Here is a 24,426-nt window from a genome sequence, read left to right on the forward strand (position 1 = left end):
CAATAAAGATCTATTATTATTATTATTATTATTATTATTATTATTATTATTATTATTATTATTAACCAGATTTGAACGGCTGCTGTTGAATTTGGTAAGAGCACTACTCACAGTCTTGAAATTTTAAAAAATTTCGTTTCTAATCTTTTTTTTCAGAAATTTATCAGAGCTTTTTGTGTTCATCGTTCTTTACAGTTCTTGCTTAATAGAAATTTAAATGTGGTAATCTGTTTTGTTTTCCTTTTCAGATTTTTGCAAAATGGATTCTACTGATCTTAATGACAATACTCATAACAGTCACTCACTAGATCTTGATGATGGCATTATTCCATGCAAAAAGAGAAAACTTACTGATGAGACTAGTCCTGCATCTCTTTTCTCAAATGAAACTCAAGAATATACACTAGCAAGTGGTGATGATGAAAAGCTATATCTTGGAGATAATTTTATTTTAGATGGAAATAAGCAGAGTCTTTCAGATAATCTTGATGATGGCTTAAAGAAACGAGCGACATCTGTTTCAGATGACATATTTGAGGATATTACTCCAGAAGACACAGAGGTCCTCAATCTAACCAAAGCAAATTCAGAAATATCCCCAGTGGAAAAAAGCAAATCAGTTCTTAATGTAGAAAATGGTTGTCAAGACCAAAAAAACAATATTTCCAAGGGGTCAAACAATGAAATGATATCTTGCACAAAGAATTGTAATTCACAAATATTTAAACGGTCAGGAAATACTACAAATGACAGTGTCACTCTACATGGAAATGAAAATGAAGAACAGTCATGTGATGATTTAAAAAAAGATGATCTTTGTTCTGTTCACAAGTTGACATATACAAGTAACACTCAAGAATACACTTTGTTAAACGATTCTCAAGATCTTGAAGCTGAGTCTACGAATTCGCCAGATCATGAGGAATCTACTCTAAAACATTTGGATGGAACTGCATCTGCCAAGAGCAAGAATGTGGAAAATATAATCATGCTTGATGATTCATTAGAAACTGAGGGTGTACAAAAATCAGTACCAGACAACTCAAAGGAAAAAAATAATAATGCATGTCTACCTTGTGTGAAAAAGACACCATCCATAGCAAGAGATGCAAAAATAATTTCATCCATCATTCCATACGTAAATTTCAATACCATTTATAATAAATTGTTGGAAAACAGAGACAATGTAAATAGATTGGATATAGTTACAACAAACCTTTTAGAAGCTACCGCAACAGGGAAAGATGACTTACAAATGCCCACCAAAAATATCACTGAGGATGTTGAGCTTATAGTAAAACAATTTCCAACAGCAGATGCTGATTTGGTGTATGCTTTTTTAGAATCAATAGAAAATGTAGGAGATAGAGTTGAAAGAACGATAAAAGAAATGGGATTAAGAAGAGTTGGTAGAGCAGAAAATGAGGAAAAAGAAAGGCCGGTCATGTTGAAAAAGAAAAGCACTCTGGCAGACGACCCTGTTCTAGCCAGTGATCCATTATTTAGTGACATGAGAAAAGTTGCCAAAGTTTTTCCAGACCGGGACAGGAATGAAATATATGCTCTCCTAGAAGCTCATGTTGACAAATCTGATCGAATTCAAATTGTGATAAATGAGCTTCTTCAGGGAATGCAAAGAAATAATGCAGACATCAAAGCCAAACCTGACACCCCTCTGGAATCTTTACCAAACAACATAACGAGTATGGATACTCCTGCTATGATTGATCTCACAGGTAATCTAGCAATTTGTACATTTTTTCTTTGTTATTAGTTCATGATTGAACTTTGGTCTTTTCAAAGTCTGATTATATCAGTTTGCTTTTTGTTTTGTTTTAATTTTTTTTTTCCATCCAAAGACAACGTGCCATTGTGCTGTAATCTAATTTCTCCTCCTTTTCCTCCTTCTCCTCTTCCTCCTGCTCCACCTTCTCCTGCTCCTCCTCCTCCTTCTCTTCACTTATCTTGAGACCAACTCACTGAGCTGTTTCTTCCAGGGCCGTGACTTTGTTCTGCATGTCTTGTGGACGGTGTTAGAGGATGGCTAGGTCATCTGCAAATTCAAGGTCTTCAAGTCTTTTTGAAAATGTTCATTGAATGCCATTGCTGTCTTTGTCACCTTGTCCAATACCACAAGAAATAGAGGTGGGGACAGCAAGTAGTCTTGCCTAACTCCTGAGGTAAAATCAAAATCCTCTGAGAGTCGACCATTATGGATGACTTGGAAGGAAAACCCACCATTAAGTCGTTTGATGATGTTTATAAACTTTTCTGGCACCCGTAGTGGAGAAGGATGCTCCAGATGCTTTCCCTATCTACACTGTCAAACACTTTCTCAAAATCTATAAAGTATACAATAATTCTTAGAGTTGTAATTTGGTCTGTGCATGACCGTTCTTTTCTGAAGCCTGCCTGCTGATCTCGTAGTGCTTTATCCAGAGCAACTTTCATCCAGTCACGCATGATTCTTGTGAGCACTTTGCTTGGTAAGGACAACAAGGTGATTCCTCTCCAATTGCCACACTGGGACAGATTGCCATGTTTGGGTAATTTTACTAGCATGCCCTTCTTCCAATCAGATGGTATTTCCAATTGATTCAGATGGTGCCTGTTTATTATTTTCTATGGAGTTCAGGTCCTTGTTCCGAAATGTCATGGTAGATTGTCTCATAGTAATGGCAGTAATTACAAAGATGATGGTGACAAATTTTTGTTATGTTTTAAGAATTTCACAAGCAACCTATAAAGTACAAGTAATTCAAAATACCAAAGAAAAAAACAACTTTTACAAATAAATCAGCTCAATTTCTTACCGTGGACCCTCAAGTGTCAAACGATGTCTCAGAAGAAATTCAAAATAATGTTTTGGCATTCATTGCAGGCTATATCGCAAACAAAATTAGAATTTAAAGTATGCAATGAGTGTCATCATTTATTCAATGCATATGAATTCAGCAGCTCCAATCAAATTCGATAGAAATAAAGCAGATGGAAGGATGTACTACAGGTTTGACTTATCTCAGTGAATTGCTTAACAATGTAATTTATAATCTTGAAACAAAATTCCTGAACGTTATTGTCAAAAAGTTGTGTAAAATTTAATTCATATTGATAAATGACTTAGAACCTTTGTCTCGTGTGATTATCAGTGGATCATGTCAATGCAACATTCAGGAATTAATTTTAAACCTTTTTGTAAATATAAGACTCCATCACATGTTGAAGGAATGCAATACTGTATCTCTTTTAAAACAAAGTCTAAAAGGAAAAATAGAAAACATGCAATACTGTATCTCTTTTAAAACAAAGTCTAAAAGGAAAAATAGAAAACTTGAAAATTTCCCACCGGTGAGTTTTCTAGAATATTTTTTTTATGGAATATTATAAGTATATTTTTAAAATGCCTAACAATAATAGTTTTCATGGCACGTTTTATAGAACTGATATTGATGATAATGATAATTATGATAGAGTAGGTTCTGTCTCCAGTAGTTGTGAGCTATCCATGTGGGATCATGCAAACGTACCGGCTTGGAATGAAATAGACCATTTGACCTGATAACTAGGTATGGAGTTTGAATTTATGTTGCTAAGTTGTATTTTACTCGTGCTTTCATGGTTCATTTGGATTTATAATATCATTGCTACAAATCATTTCAATTGACTTCAATAAAGGACCAAACACCTGTTCTGTTCTATAAGAAACTGCATGCTATTGATGATCATAGTAATAATAATAATAATAATAATAATAATAATAATAATAATAATAATAATAATAATAATAATAATAATAATAATAATAATAATAATAATAATAATAATAATAATAATTGTAATAATAATAATAATAATAATAATAATAATAATAATATAATAATAATAATAGATAATAATATAATAATAATAATAATAATAATAATAATACTAATAATAATAATAATAAATAATAATGATAATAATATCAACAATGATAATAATAGTAAGAAGAAGAAAAAGAAGAATATTACTCATGTATGCTTTTACTTGTGTTTGTGTGATTCATTTGGATTTACCTTTGAAGAGCGCAGGATCTGGGTGAGGAGATTAAATAGAACCACAGGTAGCAATTTTAAAAGCGAATAGCCTATAACATGTCGTAATCCTTTGAACACTTTTGTGGAAATGGACTATGACAAAGGCTTTCATGGAGATTCCCAATTCACTCTCTCTCCCTCTCTCTTTCTCTCTCTCTCTCTCTCTCTCTCTCTCTCTCTCTCTCTCTCTCTCTCTCTCTTTCTATCTCTTTCTATCTCTTTCTCTCTCTCCCCCCCCTCTCTCTCTCTCTCTCTCTCTTTCTCTCTCTCTCTCCCTCTCTCTCTCTAAATAGGGTTTTAATAGCAGATGGTGTGTATATATGTCAGTTCGTATCAAGTCAGTAAACATCCTCTTGCTCATAATGTTTAAATGTAATACATTTGAAATTGGCACAGCTTTCGCAGCTTTCTATATTCACTTTGGTGATTTCTTCTCACTAAATTCTCTCAGGCTTTTTGTGTGTTTGTGTGTTTTTTTTTTTGTGTGATTGATATAGCAGGCAGAAAATGTGTGTATTTTTTAAAACACATACCATCAATACACAAATGCTATGTTTAGTGACTTGACATTGAACACCCACATACAGAAGGAGTCCCTAAGTTTCACGTCTCCACATTTTCATTTTAGTCTCGGGAGAAATGATCGTCAGTATCCACAATTTAAAAAAGCAAAGAGAGTGAGGGAGACAGGGACTGACTACATGCATGGGGGTTTTTAAGTTACAACGTCACAAACATACAAGAAGAAACAACACACAAAACTCACAAACCCACAGTGCTTCGCGGACATAAAAACAATTCACAGCAAGAACACAGCTGAGAAAAACAATAAACCAGAACACACAAAAATATGTTCTCAATATATACGATTAAAAAAAGCGGTATTGACATTTCTTCCTGGTCATAAGACATAGCAATTAAGGCTGCTGTTTACTTTTCATTTTTCTATTGGAAATGGCAACTGGATTATGACTATAGTAAACCCTTTGCATGAAAAACACTAAACCAGAACACACAAAAATATGTTCTCAACATATACAATTAAAATCGGTATTATTTCATGGTCATAAGACATAGCAATTAAGGCTGCTGTTTACTTTTCATTTTTCTATTGGAAATGGCAACTGGATTATGACTATAGTAAACCCTTTGCATGTTTATGGATGTTTCAAAACCAGCTAGTGTTGTTATTTGTTATTGTTGCCATTTTCTCGCAGAACCAACAAGAATGAAGGGACATCATTCTAATGTTGTTCTACACTTGCTAAATAGAAAGAAAAAAAAACTCTCAGTTGGGAATCCTAGTAAATATCATTGGTTCAATACAATTGGAAAACATCAACAGGCGTCAAGACTTTTCAGGCCTAGTATGTGTGTATATATACATACATATATATATATATATATATATATATATATATATATATATATATATATATATATATATATATATATATATATATATATATATATATATATATATATATATATACATATATATATATATATAAGTATCAATCCACTATTAAGGTGACCACTGTGAAATGCACCAATTGGAGGACCAAGCATATGTCTTGTTCAAATTGATTAAACTGTTCAATCTTTGTTCAAATGAGTATAGTTTGATTCCCTACAATGATTTATGAACACAATTCTGATGCTTGATGATCACAATGGTATATAGAAAATTACTCGGTCCCCCTAATGTTTTACTAAGTGTTTCTGTAGCTTTAAGGAGACATTTGGTAAAAACATGTTTTTAGGGAGACCACATTAAAAAACCCTTTTAGGGAGCCCAGTATATGTTTATATATGTGTATACCTAAGAGTGCATTTTCAAGTGAGCTACCACCAAATTGTCTAAAATAAAGTAAGTCCTTAAGATTAAGAGCTTCATGGCCATAGTGTCGAAGCTTATCCCAGTGTGCGTAGAGTGAAGTGGCCGAGCAACGCATTTACTAACTCCTGGGAAGGTCCATCCCTCAGAAGGGGCGCTCAGGGAAATAACCTGGGACTCAAACACGGCAAAAAATATTCCCAGTTGCTCCGTGCGCCATTGTTTTTGCAGTCCCCGACCCCTTTAGAAACCTGACGACCCAGGTTAAGATCAGAGATAGAAGGGACCAGGCAGAGGAGTTTATTTGTTGTTGTTGTATACCACTGAATGGACTTGGTTTGTTTTGTTTTGTTTTTAAGGGTTTTACGGCGCTTGCAACACATTAAGGTCATATCAGCGCCAGTAAAAAGGAAGAAAATGGGATAGTAAAAAGTTCTGGAACTACAATTAGAGCACCCAAGAAAAAGTAAGGCAAAGGGGATTTGTTTCAAATAGGAAACAGTAGATTCCAAGAGCCCACTATCAAAGTACTTAGTTTGAGATCACCTAAACGTCTCATTCAGACACAAGCACAGGTCCCAACAAAGAGGGATACACTCAAATGTTTACAAAGCATAAATAATATGTAAACAAAACAATAAAGAGCATAACAGACAGATGATTTACAAGGGAAAAATATAATCTCCCAAAACTCGAACTATACATTTGACTGTTTCCCTCCCAGCCAGGTCCTGGACAAAACCAAGTAATCCCATCCCATCCCGAGACAAAGACAGAAAACAAGTTGGAAAACAGACATAGGGGGATAGAAGACGCAACGAGTACGTCCCTGCCCATTATGGGAAGTCGGGAACCCCACCCAGTGAGTGAATGGAGTTGGATGGATAGGACAGCAGATCTGATGGACACAATGAACGGCTTCAATCAACATCTCATTCACTTTAACTTGCACAATGCTTGCTTTGGTTTCGTGGTAGACAGTTCGTCTGACGCCCGAGTTGCCAGGGTTCGAATCCATATTTGTGGCGATGCAGAGTCATTGTAAAAGTCTCATTTACAGTCTCACTTGTGTTAATTGGAGTACGTTACTGAATTGTAACAACGTTGTTCGTGTCCATATAAATCTACTACCAGCTGCACGTTGAGCTCATTGTGGGTTTTATGATACATCAAGCTCGTGTAAAATTACATTTACATTTGACCGAAAAATGATACATAACGATAGAAGTCTACAAATCATATTGCAGGTTTATTTCAGTTCCAAAAGCCATCACAAACATTCATCCACTGTATCACATAAGTCTTTGGTCACCAAATAAAAGCATGAAGTTTGCTATGTGTACAGTGCAACATAAAAGGATAGAAACAGTTTTACTGATAAAACCCTCAAATGATAACAAACCAATATGTTGTTGCTGGTAAGTTGCTTAATTGCATTTGTTAAAAAGCATAAACTGTGAAGCAAAAGTGTTGAAAATCGTTTGAATAAAGTTTAATGCAAAAAAAAATAATTCTTAAGCACTTTATGCCGTTCTAAGCTGTCGTTGCTGCATTTTTTTTCATTATTAATTATTATTATTCTGATTAAGGATGAGGGGATAAAGAAAGAATGAAATTAAATGCACAGAGGTGTCATTTCTTGACAGTCACCTCTAAAGATTGCAACTCTTAAAACTATCATAAAAAGAATAGTGAAATTTTACATTAGGTATCTAGAAAATGCTGAACATAAAGCTACATTGGCCAATTAAGTTAGGGTTAGTAGAAAGACTTTTTATTCTGCCATATCTGATTCTTTCAGATAGTTCTACATAGCTGCCAACTTTTCAAAAATAAAATAAGGAACGCTCATTTTGCCCGGGATGAGGGGCGATGTGTGCCGAAGCCCCCCCCCCCCCTTCATCGAATCGCAACATATAAAAGTCAGCCTTTTTAATTACTATTACTAACACTAACAAGTTTGAGATGACAGAGGCTAGTCCAAATGTTGCTCAATTATCGGGTTTAGTACCAGCACATTTGAATCGTTAAAATGACACTTTCCACAATGATTGTTGTTTTGTTTTTAAGGGTTTTACGGCGCTTGCAACACATTTAGGTTATATCAGCGCCAGTAAAAAGGAAGAAAATTGGATAGTAAAAAGTTCTAGAATTACAGTTGAAGCATCCAAGAGAAAGTAAGACATAGGGGAACTGGGAACAAATAGGGATCAGATGTAGATTCCAAGAGCGTATCACCAATGTACTAAGTTTGAGATCACCTATAAGTCTTATCCGGACACAAGAACAAAATCCAACAAAGAGGAACACACTCAAATGCTTACATTATACATTAAAAAATAACAAATATAGTAATAATACATAACAGAGAGATGATTTACAAGGAAAAAAATATCATCTCCCAAAACAATAAATATGCATTTGACTGCTTCCCTCCCAGCTAGGACTCCGGCGAGGGCCAGGAAAAAAACAAGTAATCTCATTCCAAGACAAAGACTGAAAGCATGTTGGAAAACAGATATAAGGGGATAGAAGACACAGTGGTGTACCTCCCTGCCCGCTATGGGAGCTTTCCACAATGAGATCAAAATTCAGAACGGACAATATAAAGAAAGAATTCAACTGCCTCAACTTTGATAAGGACCAATACACAAGAAGCACGATTGTAAAATAAATGAAATAACTTAAGATGGTTAGAAATGCATAACTACCAACCTGGTACATCACTTGAGAGGGCGTTTTGGGGTAAAAATTAGGTGAGTTCAGATAAAAAGTAGACGATTGCATATATGTTTTCTTTCATGCAACATAATGGTCTTTAAGTAGTATACTATAATAGTAGTTATAGTAAAATGCACCTCTAAATATTAGAGAATTCCTACTTCTTTACTTTGACAAGATAAACACACCTAAAAATGGAGTATACTTATTTTTCTTGAACCTAAACCGTTACAAAAGCTTGCTTGAAAAAAAAAAATTAAAATCAGATGAAGATGTTTTTAAAGGGATTAAATTTATATATTTCATAAATTAATAAAGGGAAATAATCATTGTCATCTTTAATCAATATAAGCAATTGATTTTCTTATTGAATACCTTCCAATCAAAAAGGTGGATTTAATTTTATTCTTAATTAAAATAATATTTGTAACAAATAGTGAAAGTATCAATACTGTCTTAGAATATTCAAAGTATATCGAGGCTAACATCCATATCCTATGCAAATCTCCAATACATTATGAAAGGTTTGAGTAAAATACAGGCGTCATATAAACGAATGGAACTTTTTTAATTGTTGAAAATCATTTATGTTAGAGGCATAATTCAAATTAAAGAGCTACACAAATGGAGATTATGCTCTCACTGGACACCAATAATAATGATAATAATAATAACAACAATAGTAGTAGTAGTAATAGTAATAATAATGGATCAATAATAATAATTCATTAGGCTCACATGGCTTTTTTTACCACAAATTAGTCAAAAATTACAAAATACGGATTTTGAACTAAAAATAAGCACTTACGGACTCAGGAAGTCAAATACGGAACAAATCCGTTTTTAACAGAACGGTTGGCAGCTATGGTTCTACAAAGCATTTGTCTCTCAAGCTGAGCAAATGAATGTTCATATAATATAAAAAAGGATATTGCAATGATGAACAGATTGTACTATATAAAGATAAAACGTTTTTGTAAACCCCCAAAATATGTCAATAACACTATACAATACAATGAATGTAATACAAATCAAATTCATGATTGTCATTACACCGATTGAAACGCTCTTTCCCTTCTATATTTATTTCTTTCATTAAAAATCTTTGTCTTCACCAAACTAATTAGTGTACCTTCAGGGATTCCTTTTTGTGAAAATACCCTGTGGTGTTTTAAGAACAGAATAATTTCAGACTTTCTAGGTAATGATCCCCTTGAACCATGTGCTGAAACATCTTCGACAAAGTTTTTAAAATATGACTTGACTCTATCTGTATCCTCATCTGACCATGACATGTATCTCCGATTTTTGCTTGAATTCCTCTTGGGTTCAGTTTGTTTTGAAGAACACGTAAGCTGATTTGGCACTCCTGCTTCACCATCAAATATTTCTTCTTGATTTGCAGCTGTTACTATGGATGTTCCAAAATTTGCATTTGAGTCTCTATTCACTACAGAGTCATTTGTTTCAATGTTACAATTTCCTTCCCAGTGACCGATGCTGAGTTATCAATTTGACCCAAAAAATGACCAACTTCTGTTATTTCTCGTATTGCAAGTGGACACTGATAAATGTTTTGATTGATTGATTCACTGTGTCCCATATGTCGATAGAAGACATCTCTCTCGTGTTGTGGGACATCAAGTAAGGCAAATAATGTCGAAGCTCGGTGCCTGAATTTATCAGCTATTAACAACTGGGGTTTCTCTAAATCCTTTACTAAGGAAGTGACATATTTGATGGCAATGTAACCACTTACATGATCTTTGGATATTCCTGTATTTGGAAAAAGAAATGGGTTGTCTGAAATATCAACAGCTTTACGCTCCTGTGCAAGTTTCCTTAAAGGCTGAATTGTGTCATTGGGTATCAACACAGGGACCAACATCTTGCTTCCCTTTCCAGACTGATAGGCCAGCTTATACTTCTCAAGTAACGCTTTTTCCAGAGGATCAGTGACATGTTGTACAAGCTGGGGATCAACCCATACACCTGAATCTGCATCATTCCAGTCTTTTAACAACATCCTTGCGGGTTCTCCGCCTCTCCTCGCATTAAACATTGTAAGCCTAGCTACGATGACATTGCGAAGCCTAACAAACATATGTGAATCAAATAATTGATAATCATCCTCACAAATACGGACCATCTCTTCAGTAATAAATTGCCGTAGCTTCTTTATATCATTCTCTAATGGCATCTCTTTGGGTTTTCTCAAATTTGTTCTCTTTGCTTCACATTGAACTCTGGCTGTAAAAAAAATACTATCCCAATTATAATCCAGGACAGCTTTGAACAAATCTATCTCTGCGGATTCTTCCATTTTGTTTTGCATTATATATTCCCCTTTTAAGAAATTAATTAACTTTTTCAATATAAATCCAATTGAAAGCTTCAAGCCTGCTTTCAATGTCCCATCCTCTTTCAAAGTCATTTCAGAAATGGTTTGCGATATTTCATTAAAGTTACAACGCTTCACCACGTCCTCTCCAGAGAAAGAAGGTTGATTCGTTCTCTTCCTAGTTTTTAAAATCAAATTTCCTAAGATGCGTAAATCACTCATTATAACTTTTCTCTCCTTCTTTGAACTTTTACTCCACAATTTTGTTCCTAACAATACTATAGCTTTGTCTGATCGACACAAATTTCCCACTTCATCATTCCGAAATTTGTCAAGAATATTCTCCTTTATTTCTTTACTTGCATTGGGAGCCACGGGATAAAATTTTACAACCCAGTACACAGAGCATGCTCAGTACTACATTTCTTTTTGTGTTCATAAACCCTTCGTCCAGAGTAAAACCCCTTACAGCCAGCACACATAACAACTTCATGTGACCCTTGTGCTCTCTCACGCATAACTATTGAATTGTTTCTAGTGTTTGAATAAAAAATGCCCTTTTTCTTGAGATAATCCATTGTTCTATCCCTTTCCTTTACAGGCTGTTTCATGGCCTCTGTAACTTCTGTCTCATCTTTGTGTTTCCTCATCAAATGCCTTGAGAGTTTTGTTTGCAACTGTCCACAGTATGGACAGGGTCTCCTTGGCTTTTTGTATTTCTCTGGAAAAAAAAGAAGAAAAAAAAGCACATCATGCTATGAACTATGAAAATAAATCAATAGACAGATCATATGCACATCAGCTACATGACAGCGATAGAGAGGAATAGCATTCCAAATATTTAAGGCCTGGACAAGTAACTGTCATAATTCCTTCTTGTTATATACTTTTCTACCATCTATTCCTTTGGAAGAGGTATGTTAGATTTGTGGAGACCTCTGCCACATAACAAATCCAGTGAAAAGACGCCATATTTTTGTTTTGAAATAGAAATAAATAGATCAATCCACCCACTTCACTGGGTTCAGGGTTCCCTCTTCATTATAATCAAAATATGAACATAAATCGGAATAGTAACACATTGAAGTCTCATCTGAATACATAGATTGTCCTTTGTTGTTTCAGCGAAAAATCAGACAGAATGTCAAAAGAATTTTAGGTTTTTCCCCAACCACCCCTTGGAGGTATCAGTATCAGCGGAATGGTAAGCGTCATGTTTTTTACGTTGAGCAACAAAATTTACTCCAAATGCTTCACTCGACCCAGGCGGAAAAGCAATCAAGAATAGACCCAAGTCCTATCCAAAGACTAACATTTCATTTAAGTTTATTGTAGGCCCTTGGCCAATCGACAAAATTCAATTCACATAAATTATTTACAACAATCAGAAATTAATTATATCAATAATAGTAATAGAATGCAATGAAGGCAATATCATAATAATAATAATAATAATAATAATAATAATAATAATAATAATAATAATAAATAATAATAATAATAATAATAATAATAACAGTAGCGGCTATAAGTAACAATTAATATAGTAACAAAAGTAATAATAGACTATAGTTCATAGTCATAACAATGACTTTGTCATTGAGGGAGTGAGAAAACATCACCGGCTGGCAGAACAAACAGCCGACATCAATCAAACGTCCTCCAGACCGGTTGAGCATCGGCTTCATTAATTCCTTAAAGACTTCCCCCAACTGCCTGAACGATGCTGATGCCCAGACAACTTAATCCTGATTTATATTTTGTGGGAATGAAATATGACATGTATATGCCGGAAATATTTCAATAACAAACACACTGTTCAGATAGAAAATATTTGAGTCTTGCCTTTGTTAATTGATACAGGTAAGTTAGGAAAATAAATGCTAGTAAAAACGATCAGCAAGTTCGTGAACACTGCTTCTCAACTCGAACATATGTTTTCATCAAATCTACACACATCATGTTGTGAGCTGAATTTTAATGATCTCAGTTGTCATTGAAAGGAAACCCAAGAATTTTAGAATAAAGAAAAATATTGAACCTGGAAGTCAAAAGGGTTTGTAGCACAGCAGGCATTATCAAAGTATAATTTTAGTACCGACAAATTAAAAAGAAAATGTGCTTTTCTTTAAATGCTCCCAATCATCATATACTGTTTAGGTTGCAAGATTAATAAAAATGTTATCTACTCTGATTCTCGTTAAGTTTCCAGCTGGTCTGTGAAAAAAAGCCTTAAGCATCATAGAAATACAAAGAAACAGTTTTAATATATAGATGGGTTGTAACAAAAAAACCATTTTAACACTTACAATACAAGCAATTTAAGTCTATTACAGACAAAAAAAAAACCCCAATAAAATAAACATGAACATTTTTATGGCTGGTTTCACTGATATCACTCACACATTGGGGTTTCAGATTCTAAGATGTCCACCCTATCAAATTTGGATTTGTGCTTGTTATGTAAATGGTAGCGTATTTTGCGACGCAGCACTGCCAAAATAGAAAAAAAATGCAATAACACAAATGCAGCACCATGGAGGGGGTGGAAGTTTTCTTTTAAAAGGAATGGTAAATTAAAATTGATCCCACAAATATCAAAGGAGAAGAATGACAAAAAAATGACTCACCATTGCACGTAACACGTTGGTTTGCAAGTGTATAGCATTCGGGTTGAACCTGGGTCCCAGACTGGCAACGAGGTTCAGTCTGTGATAGTTGTGGATGAGGCTCTGACTGAGTTGGGGAATGAGCACTAGGTTCCAAAGACAATGATGTACTCAGCATTGGGTACCTCACAGAGTACGTAGAGGAATCAGACTCGGAGTCAGCAACAAAATCGGGACCCTGTATATTTTGTGGAAAAGATGACAGATCAATCAATTTATTCATGTTGACAATAAACATGAAGAGCCATTGTTTAATAATCCAACTAAACAATTAGCTGGTTAATAATGCAAGTATAATAAAAAAGAGTTGAGAAAGGCAGACATATTGTCTAAGTATTTAATATGTTCAACTGTGCTTGGATAAATATAGATACACCAACCAGGGTTTCAGTAAACCGTTTTTAACCAACTCTTTAAATCCTACACCAGGACCAACAACTACAAAACAATTTTTTATATCACTACGATTCTGGACATATAAACGGTTGTCATTGCAACAATATGAACTTCCTAACCTTGCAACTGCAATATAGTTAACAAAAAAAGTTGATAAACATTACGATGCAAGAGAATTTGGACAAAATGCGAGATCAAAAGTATAATCCCAACAGAAGCTATTTTAATTTTTCCTGGAAACGCATCATTTTCACATTTTGTCAAATAAAAAAACAAACGACTTCAAATGTGAATGGCTCATCAATGAATATCACTTCAAAATATAACGAGGAAGGTTTAAAATAGTGTTATTGTTGGCGAAGTCCACTGCAAAGAAAAATTTTAACAACAAAAAACTAGGAGATCTCACTGGTGTAAAACAGTGTTGTCCTTGTCCTGAAATATTGTATTGCGCCTAACAGACTGCAGGTCTCATCTTTTGTGGCAAATGTGTTTTGTCCACCACAAAATATGTTGATGTGAAGCATTTTGAGCATGGTGCCAACTGTGGATAAACGCTATACAAATGTTATGATTTTATTTTAATGTACATACTTACCACAAATGAATCATGTGATATGGAACTTTGTTCTGCATCACTTTCAGGCTCTGAGTTGGAGTCTATATAGAAAATAAAAACAACAAAAAAAAAGCTGAAGACTATCATGTGCAAGTTTTTCTCTAAACTCTTAAACAAAAAATCATGCCATCTTGTGCTGTAAAAGGATTTTTTAAAAATTATTTACCTTATGACTATTGTCCTTTGGAAAAAAAAAGAAAATTAAGTCCGAAACCTTCTGGCTATTTTCTTTTAAATTTCAAGAACGTCAGAGTTGGCAAGGGAGGACGGAAATATAATTCCAGAAACCAATCTGTCTATAATCATATCCATATGATAGTTTTTCGTTCAAGATTCAGGTACAGTCCACTTAGGATAATCGCAATACCTTGGGATCATCGAAAATGTTGGGATTAACCGAAATTCAGTTTCCTGTCCACTATTTCAACATTTTACACATTTATTGTCAACTCAAACCAGTAAATAATATTCTTAGTCCACCACATACAGAGCAATTTGATTGAAACAAAAACCATATGGCAGCCCCGTGTAGATTTGTCAACCAAAAGCAGCTATGAAGCAAGCCGATATCTTATTCAGATTGGAAGAAGTTTCAATCTTTTTTCTCAACAATTCAACATTTGTCAGAGTTAAAGAGATTAGCCTTAATGAGAGACAATAAGCTCTCACCAAACTCGTTGGTCACAATGCACAGTTGTTAATCCTAAAACAAAGGATATCGCTCAGTCTCTCTTTATAACTGTCATTTATAACCTGTTGTCAAGATTATGACCAGCCCCACCCCTCTTCTATTTAATGGCCACCGATGACGTCACAAACCCATACTGCAGAGCCCCGCCCTCTTTCGACTCTAACAGAGTGGTGACACACTACTGTAGCATTAAATCCTGCTCACTCTCGATTCTTCAACCTGTCACGATTTCATCCATGATGAAATTTAATCATGATATACTGTTTGATTTCTTGAATTTACCACTTTTTAAAAAACCGAAGTTTGTTGCAATTAACCAGTGACTTTTATATAGAATTATTTCCATTGCTTAGGAAATATTGTGATTAACCGAAAGTTGCGATTAAACGAGTTGCAATTATCCGGAGTGGACTGTAATAGTATTACACATCATGACTCAAAAAAAAAAAAAAAAAAAAAGCAAACTATGTGTACCTAAATGTTATTCATTTCCTCATCAAATTACATTCTTACCATTAACATCATAGATCACATCAAAAGGGTTGTCTGGATTGACAGCAAGACATTTTTCAGGATTTTTAAAGCTCAAATCTCTCTGATCTGAAGTTACAAAAGAAATAGCATATTCTCAACATTAAACTATGATTTTGTGATGGCTGTGATATGGCATACTGTATGCATAAAGCAAGATGCAAAGACAGGTTTAAGTTTAAATTATTTTATATTCTTTTCAAAAATCCATTCTAGTTTTGCCAAAATAAAATAAACACGAGAAGTGTTGAGTTGGATAAAGCTAAAACTAAAAGTAGTAGTGGTAGTAGTAGTAGTAGTAGTAGTAAACGACAGATCTTACTCACTAGTGTGAATCTACAGTCTACAGAAGTTCCCGAATTATCTGACTCCACTTCCAAATGACTGACTGACAAGTGACAATCATCAATCGGTGTGTGTGTGATTGTGATGTCTACCCTATTGAAAATCTTAAATCAACAGTGATGTAATAAGAATGGCCAATAACTTACCATTTAAATTATCTCGGTGTCTCTTCAATGATGCCTCCAGCATCAATTTACCCCACGATGCCATAGACGTCTAGTTTGGAACTCAGCAAGTGACGAAAAAATACTTGCGGCTATAGAGAGGACGTCCGTCGGCCACTCTCTCCGCAAGTCAGTTGTTATCAGATAATCATTGGTTCTTGAAAAATATAGAAACACAGCGGTTCATTTAAAAAGACTCTTTTGTAGATCAAGATATAATGTTAGGTATTGCACTTTAAAATCTCTTCAGACATAGAACGGGTCAACTTGACGTCTAGACCAAATCATTTCGAAGATCGATATGGCAACAGCAACGCCTGGAATGGAGGATTTAAATGCGGCATCTGACGATTCTACTGCTATGACAGAAGATGCTCCATTTCACGACGTCGAGATGGCTTCAACTGGCATCAGGCATCAACATGCTACTCAATAATGGGTTTGATGAAGCGTTTGACTAAGAATTAAAGCTGATAACTGATAACCACCTACTACTGACTTGCGGAGTGAGTGAGTGCCGAGTGCCTCTTTATGCGCGAAATTGACTAAACATACGTTTCACGAAAAAAAGAGTTACTATGTTTGCTTGTCTCTTGTCACCAAGATAAGAATCCGGACCAAGATTCGATAAATCTGTTTCTAAAAATAGATTATAATTCGTATATCTTGTTCATTCCTCAGTTCATCAACTTTCACACAATTTTATATTAGGTTTTCATTACTATAAAAATCCATATAATGCTCTAGAATTTTAGAGAAAATTTCGGAAAGATATATTGCCTCACTATTGAAATATATCGATGAAAACACTGGTACCCCTATTGTACTTTTTTCAGGCGGTCACCTTATTGACCAACGTGAAAATTTAGGCATAACTCTTCTTACTGTGGTGTTTAACAAATAACTTCAATACTATGATTTACAATTATATATCCTTGACGGTTGGGTTGACAACTTTAAACTAAAAATAGAAAAGTGAATGTGCTAGAGGTCAAATCAATAGGGGGACCGGATTTTGGTCTCCCTATTGGTAAAGTACTGTAAAATGAACTAATAGGGGTACCAAAAGTCTCCCTATCCGGTATTAATACATATATATATACATATATATATATATATATATATATATATATATATATATATATATATATATATATATATATATATATATATATATATATATATATATATATAATATTAGTTTAGCTACCAACACTTTTCATGGAAATCAGTTTTATAAGTATGTAACTATATCATTTATTATTTATCTTTTTCTGTCCCAGATATCCCTGGTAATTTACCAGAACAAGAAGATGTTGATCATCTGATACTTCTTTTTCCAGACTGTGATCCTAATTACCTCTTTGAAAAAATTGAGGCAATGAAAGATGTTCCTGATAGGCGAATGGTATTGGCAGCTGAGTTGACTGAGAAAAAGAATTATCCTAAACTCCAAGATAGACTCGAGAAGGAAAAGTTGGAAGAAGAAAAAAAGAAACAAATCAAACGGAATTTTACAGTTGAAGAGTTTTTAAATAAGTTTCCAGATCCACAGACCACATTTGGAAATCCAACCAAGCCTTTGTCAGATACATACAAAGCTCATGCTAGGGCCAGTATATTAAATGACTTTTTGGTATTCAAGACACAGTACTTAATCAAGACTCTTGAAGAATATAATTTTCACTACTATTTAGCCTCTCAAAAAGTAAATAATGTATTGGTGCAAACGCCATTAGGTGAGTATAATTGCATTCTTGGATCATAGCTAATAAGATCTTAATCATAATATATTAATATTTAGTGCAAAGTTTTGGTATTAATTTGAATAATGCTAAATATTTAATTTGTGTGTATTTTATATATATTTCTGTTAAACTGTCCTGGCATTTGAGATCTTGGCAAAGTAGATCCGATAAAGAATTAGGAAAGTATTTTTTAAAAATTGAGCTTTTATATAGGGCAATATCCACTAAACATGCTCAAAGCGCTTTACATGGGGTCCCTGGCCAAAAGCAACACTTAACGTGTAGGACAGGACATGACGCCTGTTAGGCGATATTATAAATTTTTCGGACAGAGACAATGCTGTTAACGGCCAGGTACTCATTTTACACCTGAGTACGGTGAGCGAATGTGAGTAAAGAGCCTTTTCCAAGGATTCTGCGCAGAGCAAGGCTTGAACCCAGGAACTTCCGATCCGAAAGCGAGTGTCATACCACAAGACCACATAGCCGCATAGAGTATAACAAAATGAGAATTCAATACAGTCTTTGCTTTACATGAAGTTAGCACTAAGAAAGGTAGGTAGCATAGTAAGGTTTTACTGTAGCTTTATTCTTAGTGGTAATGTATGTGTAATATATGGTTCATGGTTCTAAATAAAGTGAAACAATTAATTTTCTTGGAACATATGTTTTAATATTTCTTGGGATTGTTATCCCTTTAAACTATAAAAAAAGTCCTTTTTTACCCCTTGTCACAGCTTGCTATTGGCTGCCAATACAAGCTGCTTTTTCCTTTTGCCCTCCTCCTCCTTATTCCTTCCTTCTTCTTCTTCTTCTTCTTCTTCTTCTTCTTCTTCTTCTTCTTCTTCTTCTTCTTCTTCTTCTTCTTCTTCTTCTTCTTCTTCTTCTTCTTCTTCTTCTTCTTCTTCTTTTCTTACTCTTCTTCCTCTTCCTCTCTGTTTGATTGATTAAGCAAACCGCTTAGGCAAGCAAAGTTTGGTCATCATATTAAGGTTGCATAATGTTAATTTTTATTGCAATCCCTGCTTGCCCAACAGCAAAATGAGTTTCTTGATTTTATTTTAAGATTTTCCAGAATGACTACTTGTTATGTTTCCCAGTTTATCAAAATAGGACTGGATTTGTTAATATTTTTTTTTAGGTATTAGTCTTTCTGTTTTGTTTGTTTTGTATTTTTTTTTTTTTTACCCAGTTGATTTCTATCTGCAAATTGTGTGCAAATTTATATACATTTTATTCAATTTCAGCGGATAGGCGACTTCATTCTCGTTTTATGAAAACTAAGCGAAAGAAATTAGTACCACTGCCAACAGAAAATGATGAGTATTTCTTTCATGAGTATTGGTTCACTCATAATGAGCTTAATATTGAAGGTAACACTTCCAAGCCTTTTTTTATTTATGTTAGTTTAGAATCTTTGCCGGATATGTAAGTCATTGCTATTTAAGTCAGGTGACAAATTGGGGAGCAGGCACTGGTGTAAAATAAAGATCTGAAAAGTGTCCATGAATATGCACCTTAGTTGTTTAGCATTAAGGGTGTGAGAGGACAAATAGTCAAATGTCACATTTATGGTACAACATAATAAATGTTAACAAATACTCTAAATTGTGAAAAAAGAAGGTAATCTTATCTCATTTTTATCAAAGAAAAAAAAATAACATGCTGAAAAAATCAGTGGCAAATGAGTTTGAATGTTTGCTTGTTTATCTTTGTTTTTTAAATAACATTGGTAATGTTTAAACTTCTTAAGTTTATAGGTAAAGTGCCTTTGTAGTTTTAGCAAAGGATTATGTGCACTATGTAAATGCAATCTAATCAAAATTACTATTATTATTAGTATTATTATTATTATTATTATTATTATTATTATTATTATTATTATTATTATTATTATTATTATTATTATTATTATTATCATTAATTATTATTATTATTATCATCATCATCATCATCATCATCATCATCATCATCATTGTCGTCGTCATCATCATCAGCATCATCATCATCATTATCATCATCATTGTATTCAATGATATTGACATGCTGTTAATGCAGATTATAAAAAACAGAAAATGCTTGAACGTCAAACAAAGGTGGAGGAAGCTAGAGAAAAGGGGGAACTGTATGAATGCTGCTGCTGTTATGAGGATGAATGCCTTTTCGAGGATTTGGCCAATTGTCCAGAGGGTCACCTCTTTTGTAAAGTCTGTGTTGTAAGATCCACTGAAGCAGCATTTGGGGAAATGAAAAACAGGTATTGCAATTGTGTTTTTATTTTAAATCGATTCTTGCCTTACCTGATGGAACTAGACTAAAACAATTTTGATTGTTTAAAAATCGGTGATAAAGTGATAAAGAGACTTTCATTGTTTAATGTCTTCAGTAATGTTTATGTTTCTTGTTTTGTGTTATTTTTTTCTGTTCCTATCATTAATGTTCTTGATTTTTTGATTTTTTAAATTTTTTGTTTGCTCTGTTTGTTCTTTGTAAAAAAATTTAGATAATATTTAAGCGAAAATTTTTCGTAAAATAGAATAAATGTTTTTTGATTTAAATGAATATGTATTTATAAATTTACATATATTTCTAAATATATGATTATATAGATAAATGTATATTAAGAAACTAATAATTCTACAAACTGACATTAGATGCTGTCGCTTAGGCATTCCATGAAGGAATATAGGTAATCCATTAAACAAACATCTGAAATCAACATGAATCGCCCTTGTTATCGAAAGTGAGCATTTGGGGATTAATAATCTTGTCTGAAGATTTTAATAAACAAAAATGCCTGAAGTGGGGTTCAAACCCAGGACCTTCTGTGTGATAGTGCATGGCATTATCAAAAATAAAATAGAGAGTATCCTATGAAGTATCAAGGCCTGTATAATTAGGGCTTCTGATCTCCTCCTTTGTTATGGATTAAACTGAATGTCATTTCCTCTGATTCTCTAATTATAACTCTGGCAAAGTTTCCACTTTGTTGACAATGAGAAGGTCGTTGAAGGAAAAAAAATGCATGAGTATTAACCATATTAACAGATTTGATAAGATGGCAGCCACTATTCCAATAATGAATAAGCTACTGAGTTTTTAATGTTGGTACTGAAGACAAGAAAGACCGATTAAAGAAAAGGTAAATTGTGATTGTATATGAAATCTTTTTGTCATATATTACAAGATAATACAGTTTACTCCACCTAATCGCTCATCGGTTAATCGCACACTCCGCTAAAATGCTACACATTCCTGAAAAACATAATTTTTGCTATATAATCACTCCGCTTAATCACTACACCATGATTCCATCTTGATTGGAGAAAAATATCTAACAGGCCTGTAAATTTGCTGGCAATGAACAATTTCATTTTATTTCACAGCCTATTGAATCGGTAAAATTCTAAGAAAATATTCCGGGAAATGGGGATCTTTACTCATGCTATATTAAAAAGCTTCGGCTTCAGGGGGACGTTGTCACCCTGACCCCCTACCAGGGCTCCGCCCTGGACCCGGACCCAAACATCTCGCGGATTTTCAAGCAATTTTTTCAGGGCTGATCTAAAAAATACACAAAAAAGTAATGATTTGATCCATTCGTTACAATGGACAACAATATACGCGTCAGCAGTGAACTGATATCTCAGGAGCTACTGTTCAACCACGAAAAGACAACGCCTGAATAATGAAGATGAGGATCAGTTATCAGAGTGTGACACATCACCCCTGACAAACACTGAAAATCTTGACATGCTTGACAAACTACACCACTTTATCCAAGAAGAATGCTTGACAGATGATCTACCAACATTTACTATATTGGAGACAAGGGTTTATAAACAACTTGCAAAGAATAGAAAACAATCAATGCTTCACGATTACTATTCTTACAAACAATAATGTCAATTTTGTTGTCAATAAAACATCAAAAAGAAAAGAAAAAAAAAAACAACCAAAATATTTTTTTAAAAAGAAGAAACAAACAAAATTATAATGAGGCCATATCTTGAAAATTCAGAAAGGAAGGTCCTACATAAATGGCACATGAAAACTGGTGCTTAGATGCTTTTACTTTAGCCAAACTTTCGAAGGTGTGCAATTATGCAGAGTCGTCTGTATAATGAAAAACTAAATTGATAAATCTGGTCGTCAATCACTATTGTCTAATGTTTTGAAGTTAACATAACCGTTTTTAAAAAATGTAATCCATGAATTATTATGATTTTCTTTTTTTTTTCCTTTTAAAAGATTTCCATGCCTTACTGGAGAATGTGATGAAAGCATACCTCTCAGCACTTTACAAGGAATCATTCCTCCAAACTTGTTTTCCAAGATAGTTAGTCGCCTACAAGAAGAAGAGGTTTTACAGGCTCAGATACCAGATCTAGTAACTTGTCCATTTTGCCCATTTGCCACTATTATGCCTGACCCAGATGATAAGATTTTGAAATGCCTTAACCCAGAATGCCTCAAAGAATCCTGCAGGTAAAATCTTGCTAATTTTTGCATGGACGGTTTTTTTTTTCAATGAAAAAAAAACACAAAACTTCTGCAAACTGCCATTCGTCAATGCTTCGACAAGCACATTCTATATAATGACAATTAAGTTACTAGATATTCCACCAATACAAAATCAAACAAGGAAGTTGGTAACTTTGAAATGTGTGTGTTATTTAATTATTTTCATTTTTGTAGCTCAAGATGAATACTTTTCCCTATGGGATCTTTCTGTCTGAAAATGACATCAATTTATTCTTAAAAAGGAAGTTCAAGGTTGTTTAGAAGTGTTGCTAGAAATTGCAATTGTATGTACAAGTTGTTGGGGTTTTTTTTGTAATTCCTGTGTTTCCTTTAATAAATGAAAATGCATTTTTTGTTGTTTGTTTTCCATCAAGGTTTCCTTGAGGTCTTATTAAGAGATTTGAAATTGATGTAACACAATCACAAGAGTGAGGCTGTGCATATCGTCACTTTTAAGTACTCTCTTCATGCTTGCCTCTTTGTGCATGTTATCACTTTTAATTCATTAATAACACATATTATCATTTTAATTAAGTTATGTTCTTTTTTTTTTATTTTAGTTTGTAATGGAAAAAGGATTGTAATTTTTATTAGCTTTTAAAAATACTCTAATTCATTGGTCACAGTTTTGTAATAGTTGATATGAATTCAGTTTGTTTTATGATATTAATTCAATAGTTTTTCGTTGTCTTTTTTTCGTTGTCTTTGTATTTACAAAATGAAACCTTTTTTTAAAAAAAAATCATTTCCAGGTTATGCAGAGAGGAGAGTCATATTCCATTGAAATGCAATGAGGTGGAGAGCAGAGCTGGTACCAAAATGCGAACATACATAGAGAATAAAGTGGCAGAGGCAGTGATGAGAAAGTGTCATAAATGTGGCAAAAGATTCCTCAAAGACACGGGTTGCAACAAAATGACCTGTGTATGTGGTGGTACCAGCTGCTATTTTTGCAAGGAACCAAATATTGACTATGGCCATTTTGACCGAAATAAAATGCAAGTGGTTTGAGATTTATTCATTAATTTTAAATCGATTAACTGGTTAACAATCTGGGACTTTATGAATTAATCAATTCAGAGATTTAATTGAAATTGGTTATTGCCATGGTCTCAAGACCTATAACTATATTAATTATCTAAAATTTGTCTCTCAATCAAATAATGTATGTATCGAGAAAATGTATTTGCTACCTGCATCAGTCCCTCATTAACATTGACTGAATAATAATTATGCCCCACATATATTGGTATCTCATTGTTGTAGCTTTTTATTTGATTTTTGGAGATATCAATGAACCATTAGACATGTCAGTTTGTCCTCATAATAGTTTTCACTGTGTTTTTCTGAAATAAGGGACACGTCTCAAAGTCAGGCCTATAATATGCATGAAATAAAGTATTTTAGCATCAGATGTGGAAAAACAAACTGTTTTGATAATATGATGTCTTAGATATCATGTCATTGGTATTACCTGAATACTACTCGGTAGTTTGTGTTTTTGCTTTTATAGATTTTAAACTTTTGGAGATGGATGGGTTGGGATCTGATCTCAGCTTAAACATTTTGACTAAATATTGATATTGGTTTTTCACTTCAGGTGTGCCCAAACAGATCCAAATAAGATACATGAGCGTGACATGAAGGAGGCAGCAAAAAAAGCCATGGAAGAATACATCCTGGAACATCCTGAAGCTGCTGATCTCGATTTACAGTCTGATTTGAAAGATGTCATCCAAAACTGTAAGTTTATTATTGCATAAT

At 33.7% G+C, this 24,426-nt stretch overlaps 2 protein-coding genes across 6 annotated transcripts in view; one reads left to right on the forward strand and one right to left on the reverse strand.

The window, feature by feature from the left end:
* Window positions 1–24,426, forward strand: part of LOC144975431 (uncharacterized) — a 47,365-nt gene that overhangs the window by 15,997 nt on the left and 6,942 nt on the right. For 4 of the 5 annotated variants that reach the window (XM_078919504.1, XM_078919521.1, XM_078919497.1 and 1 more), the window contains exons 3-9: window positions 249–1,736; window positions 17,674–18,129; window positions 19,386–19,511; window positions 20,197–20,395; window positions 22,390–22,626; window positions 23,415–23,660; window positions 24,263–24,405. In XM_078919504.1, coding sequence (XP_078775630.1) covers window positions 249–1,736; window positions 17,674–18,129; window positions 19,386–19,511; window positions 20,197–20,395; window positions 22,390–22,626; window positions 23,415–23,660; window positions 24,263–24,405 — 2,895 coding nt within the window. Of the gene's footprint in view, window positions 1–248; window positions 1,737–17,673; window positions 18,130–19,385; window positions 19,512–20,196; window positions 20,396–22,389; window positions 22,627–23,036; window positions 23,119–23,414; window positions 23,661–24,262; window positions 24,406–24,426 lie in introns of those variants that run through there. The other variant, XR_013645923.1, reaches the window with a different exon arrangement.
* Window positions 11,354–13,818, reverse strand: LOC144975465 (uncharacterized). The gene is made up of 2 exons (XM_078919574.1): window positions 13,606–13,818; window positions 11,354–11,696 (listed from the first exon to the last, which is right to left on the reverse strand). The coding sequence occupies exons 1-2, from the start codon at window positions 13,760–13,762 to the stop codon at window positions 11,362–11,364; spliced, it is 492 nt and encodes a 163-aa protein (XP_078775700.1). The 5' UTR covers window positions 13,763–13,818; the 3' UTR covers window positions 11,354–11,361.

This window comes from Berghia stephanieae, chromosome 1, assembly GCF_034508935.2.
Source record: "Berghia stephanieae isolate SIO BIC M18660-M18661 chromosome 1, UCSD_Bste_1.3, whole genome shotgun sequence".
NCBI classification, from domain to species: domain Eukaryota; kingdom Metazoa; phylum Mollusca; class Gastropoda; order Nudibranchia; family Aeolidiidae; genus Berghia; species Berghia stephanieae.

Coding starts and splice junctions, on each gene's coding strand:
- LOC144975465 (XM_078919574.1), bottom strand. CDS start 13,762: ATGCTGAGTACATCATTGTCTTTGGAACCTAGTGCTCATTCCCCAACT. Junction 11,697..13,605: donor CCAACGTGTTACGTGCAATG/GTGAGTCATTTT, acceptor TTTTTTTTCCAG/AGAAATACAAAAAGCCAAGG.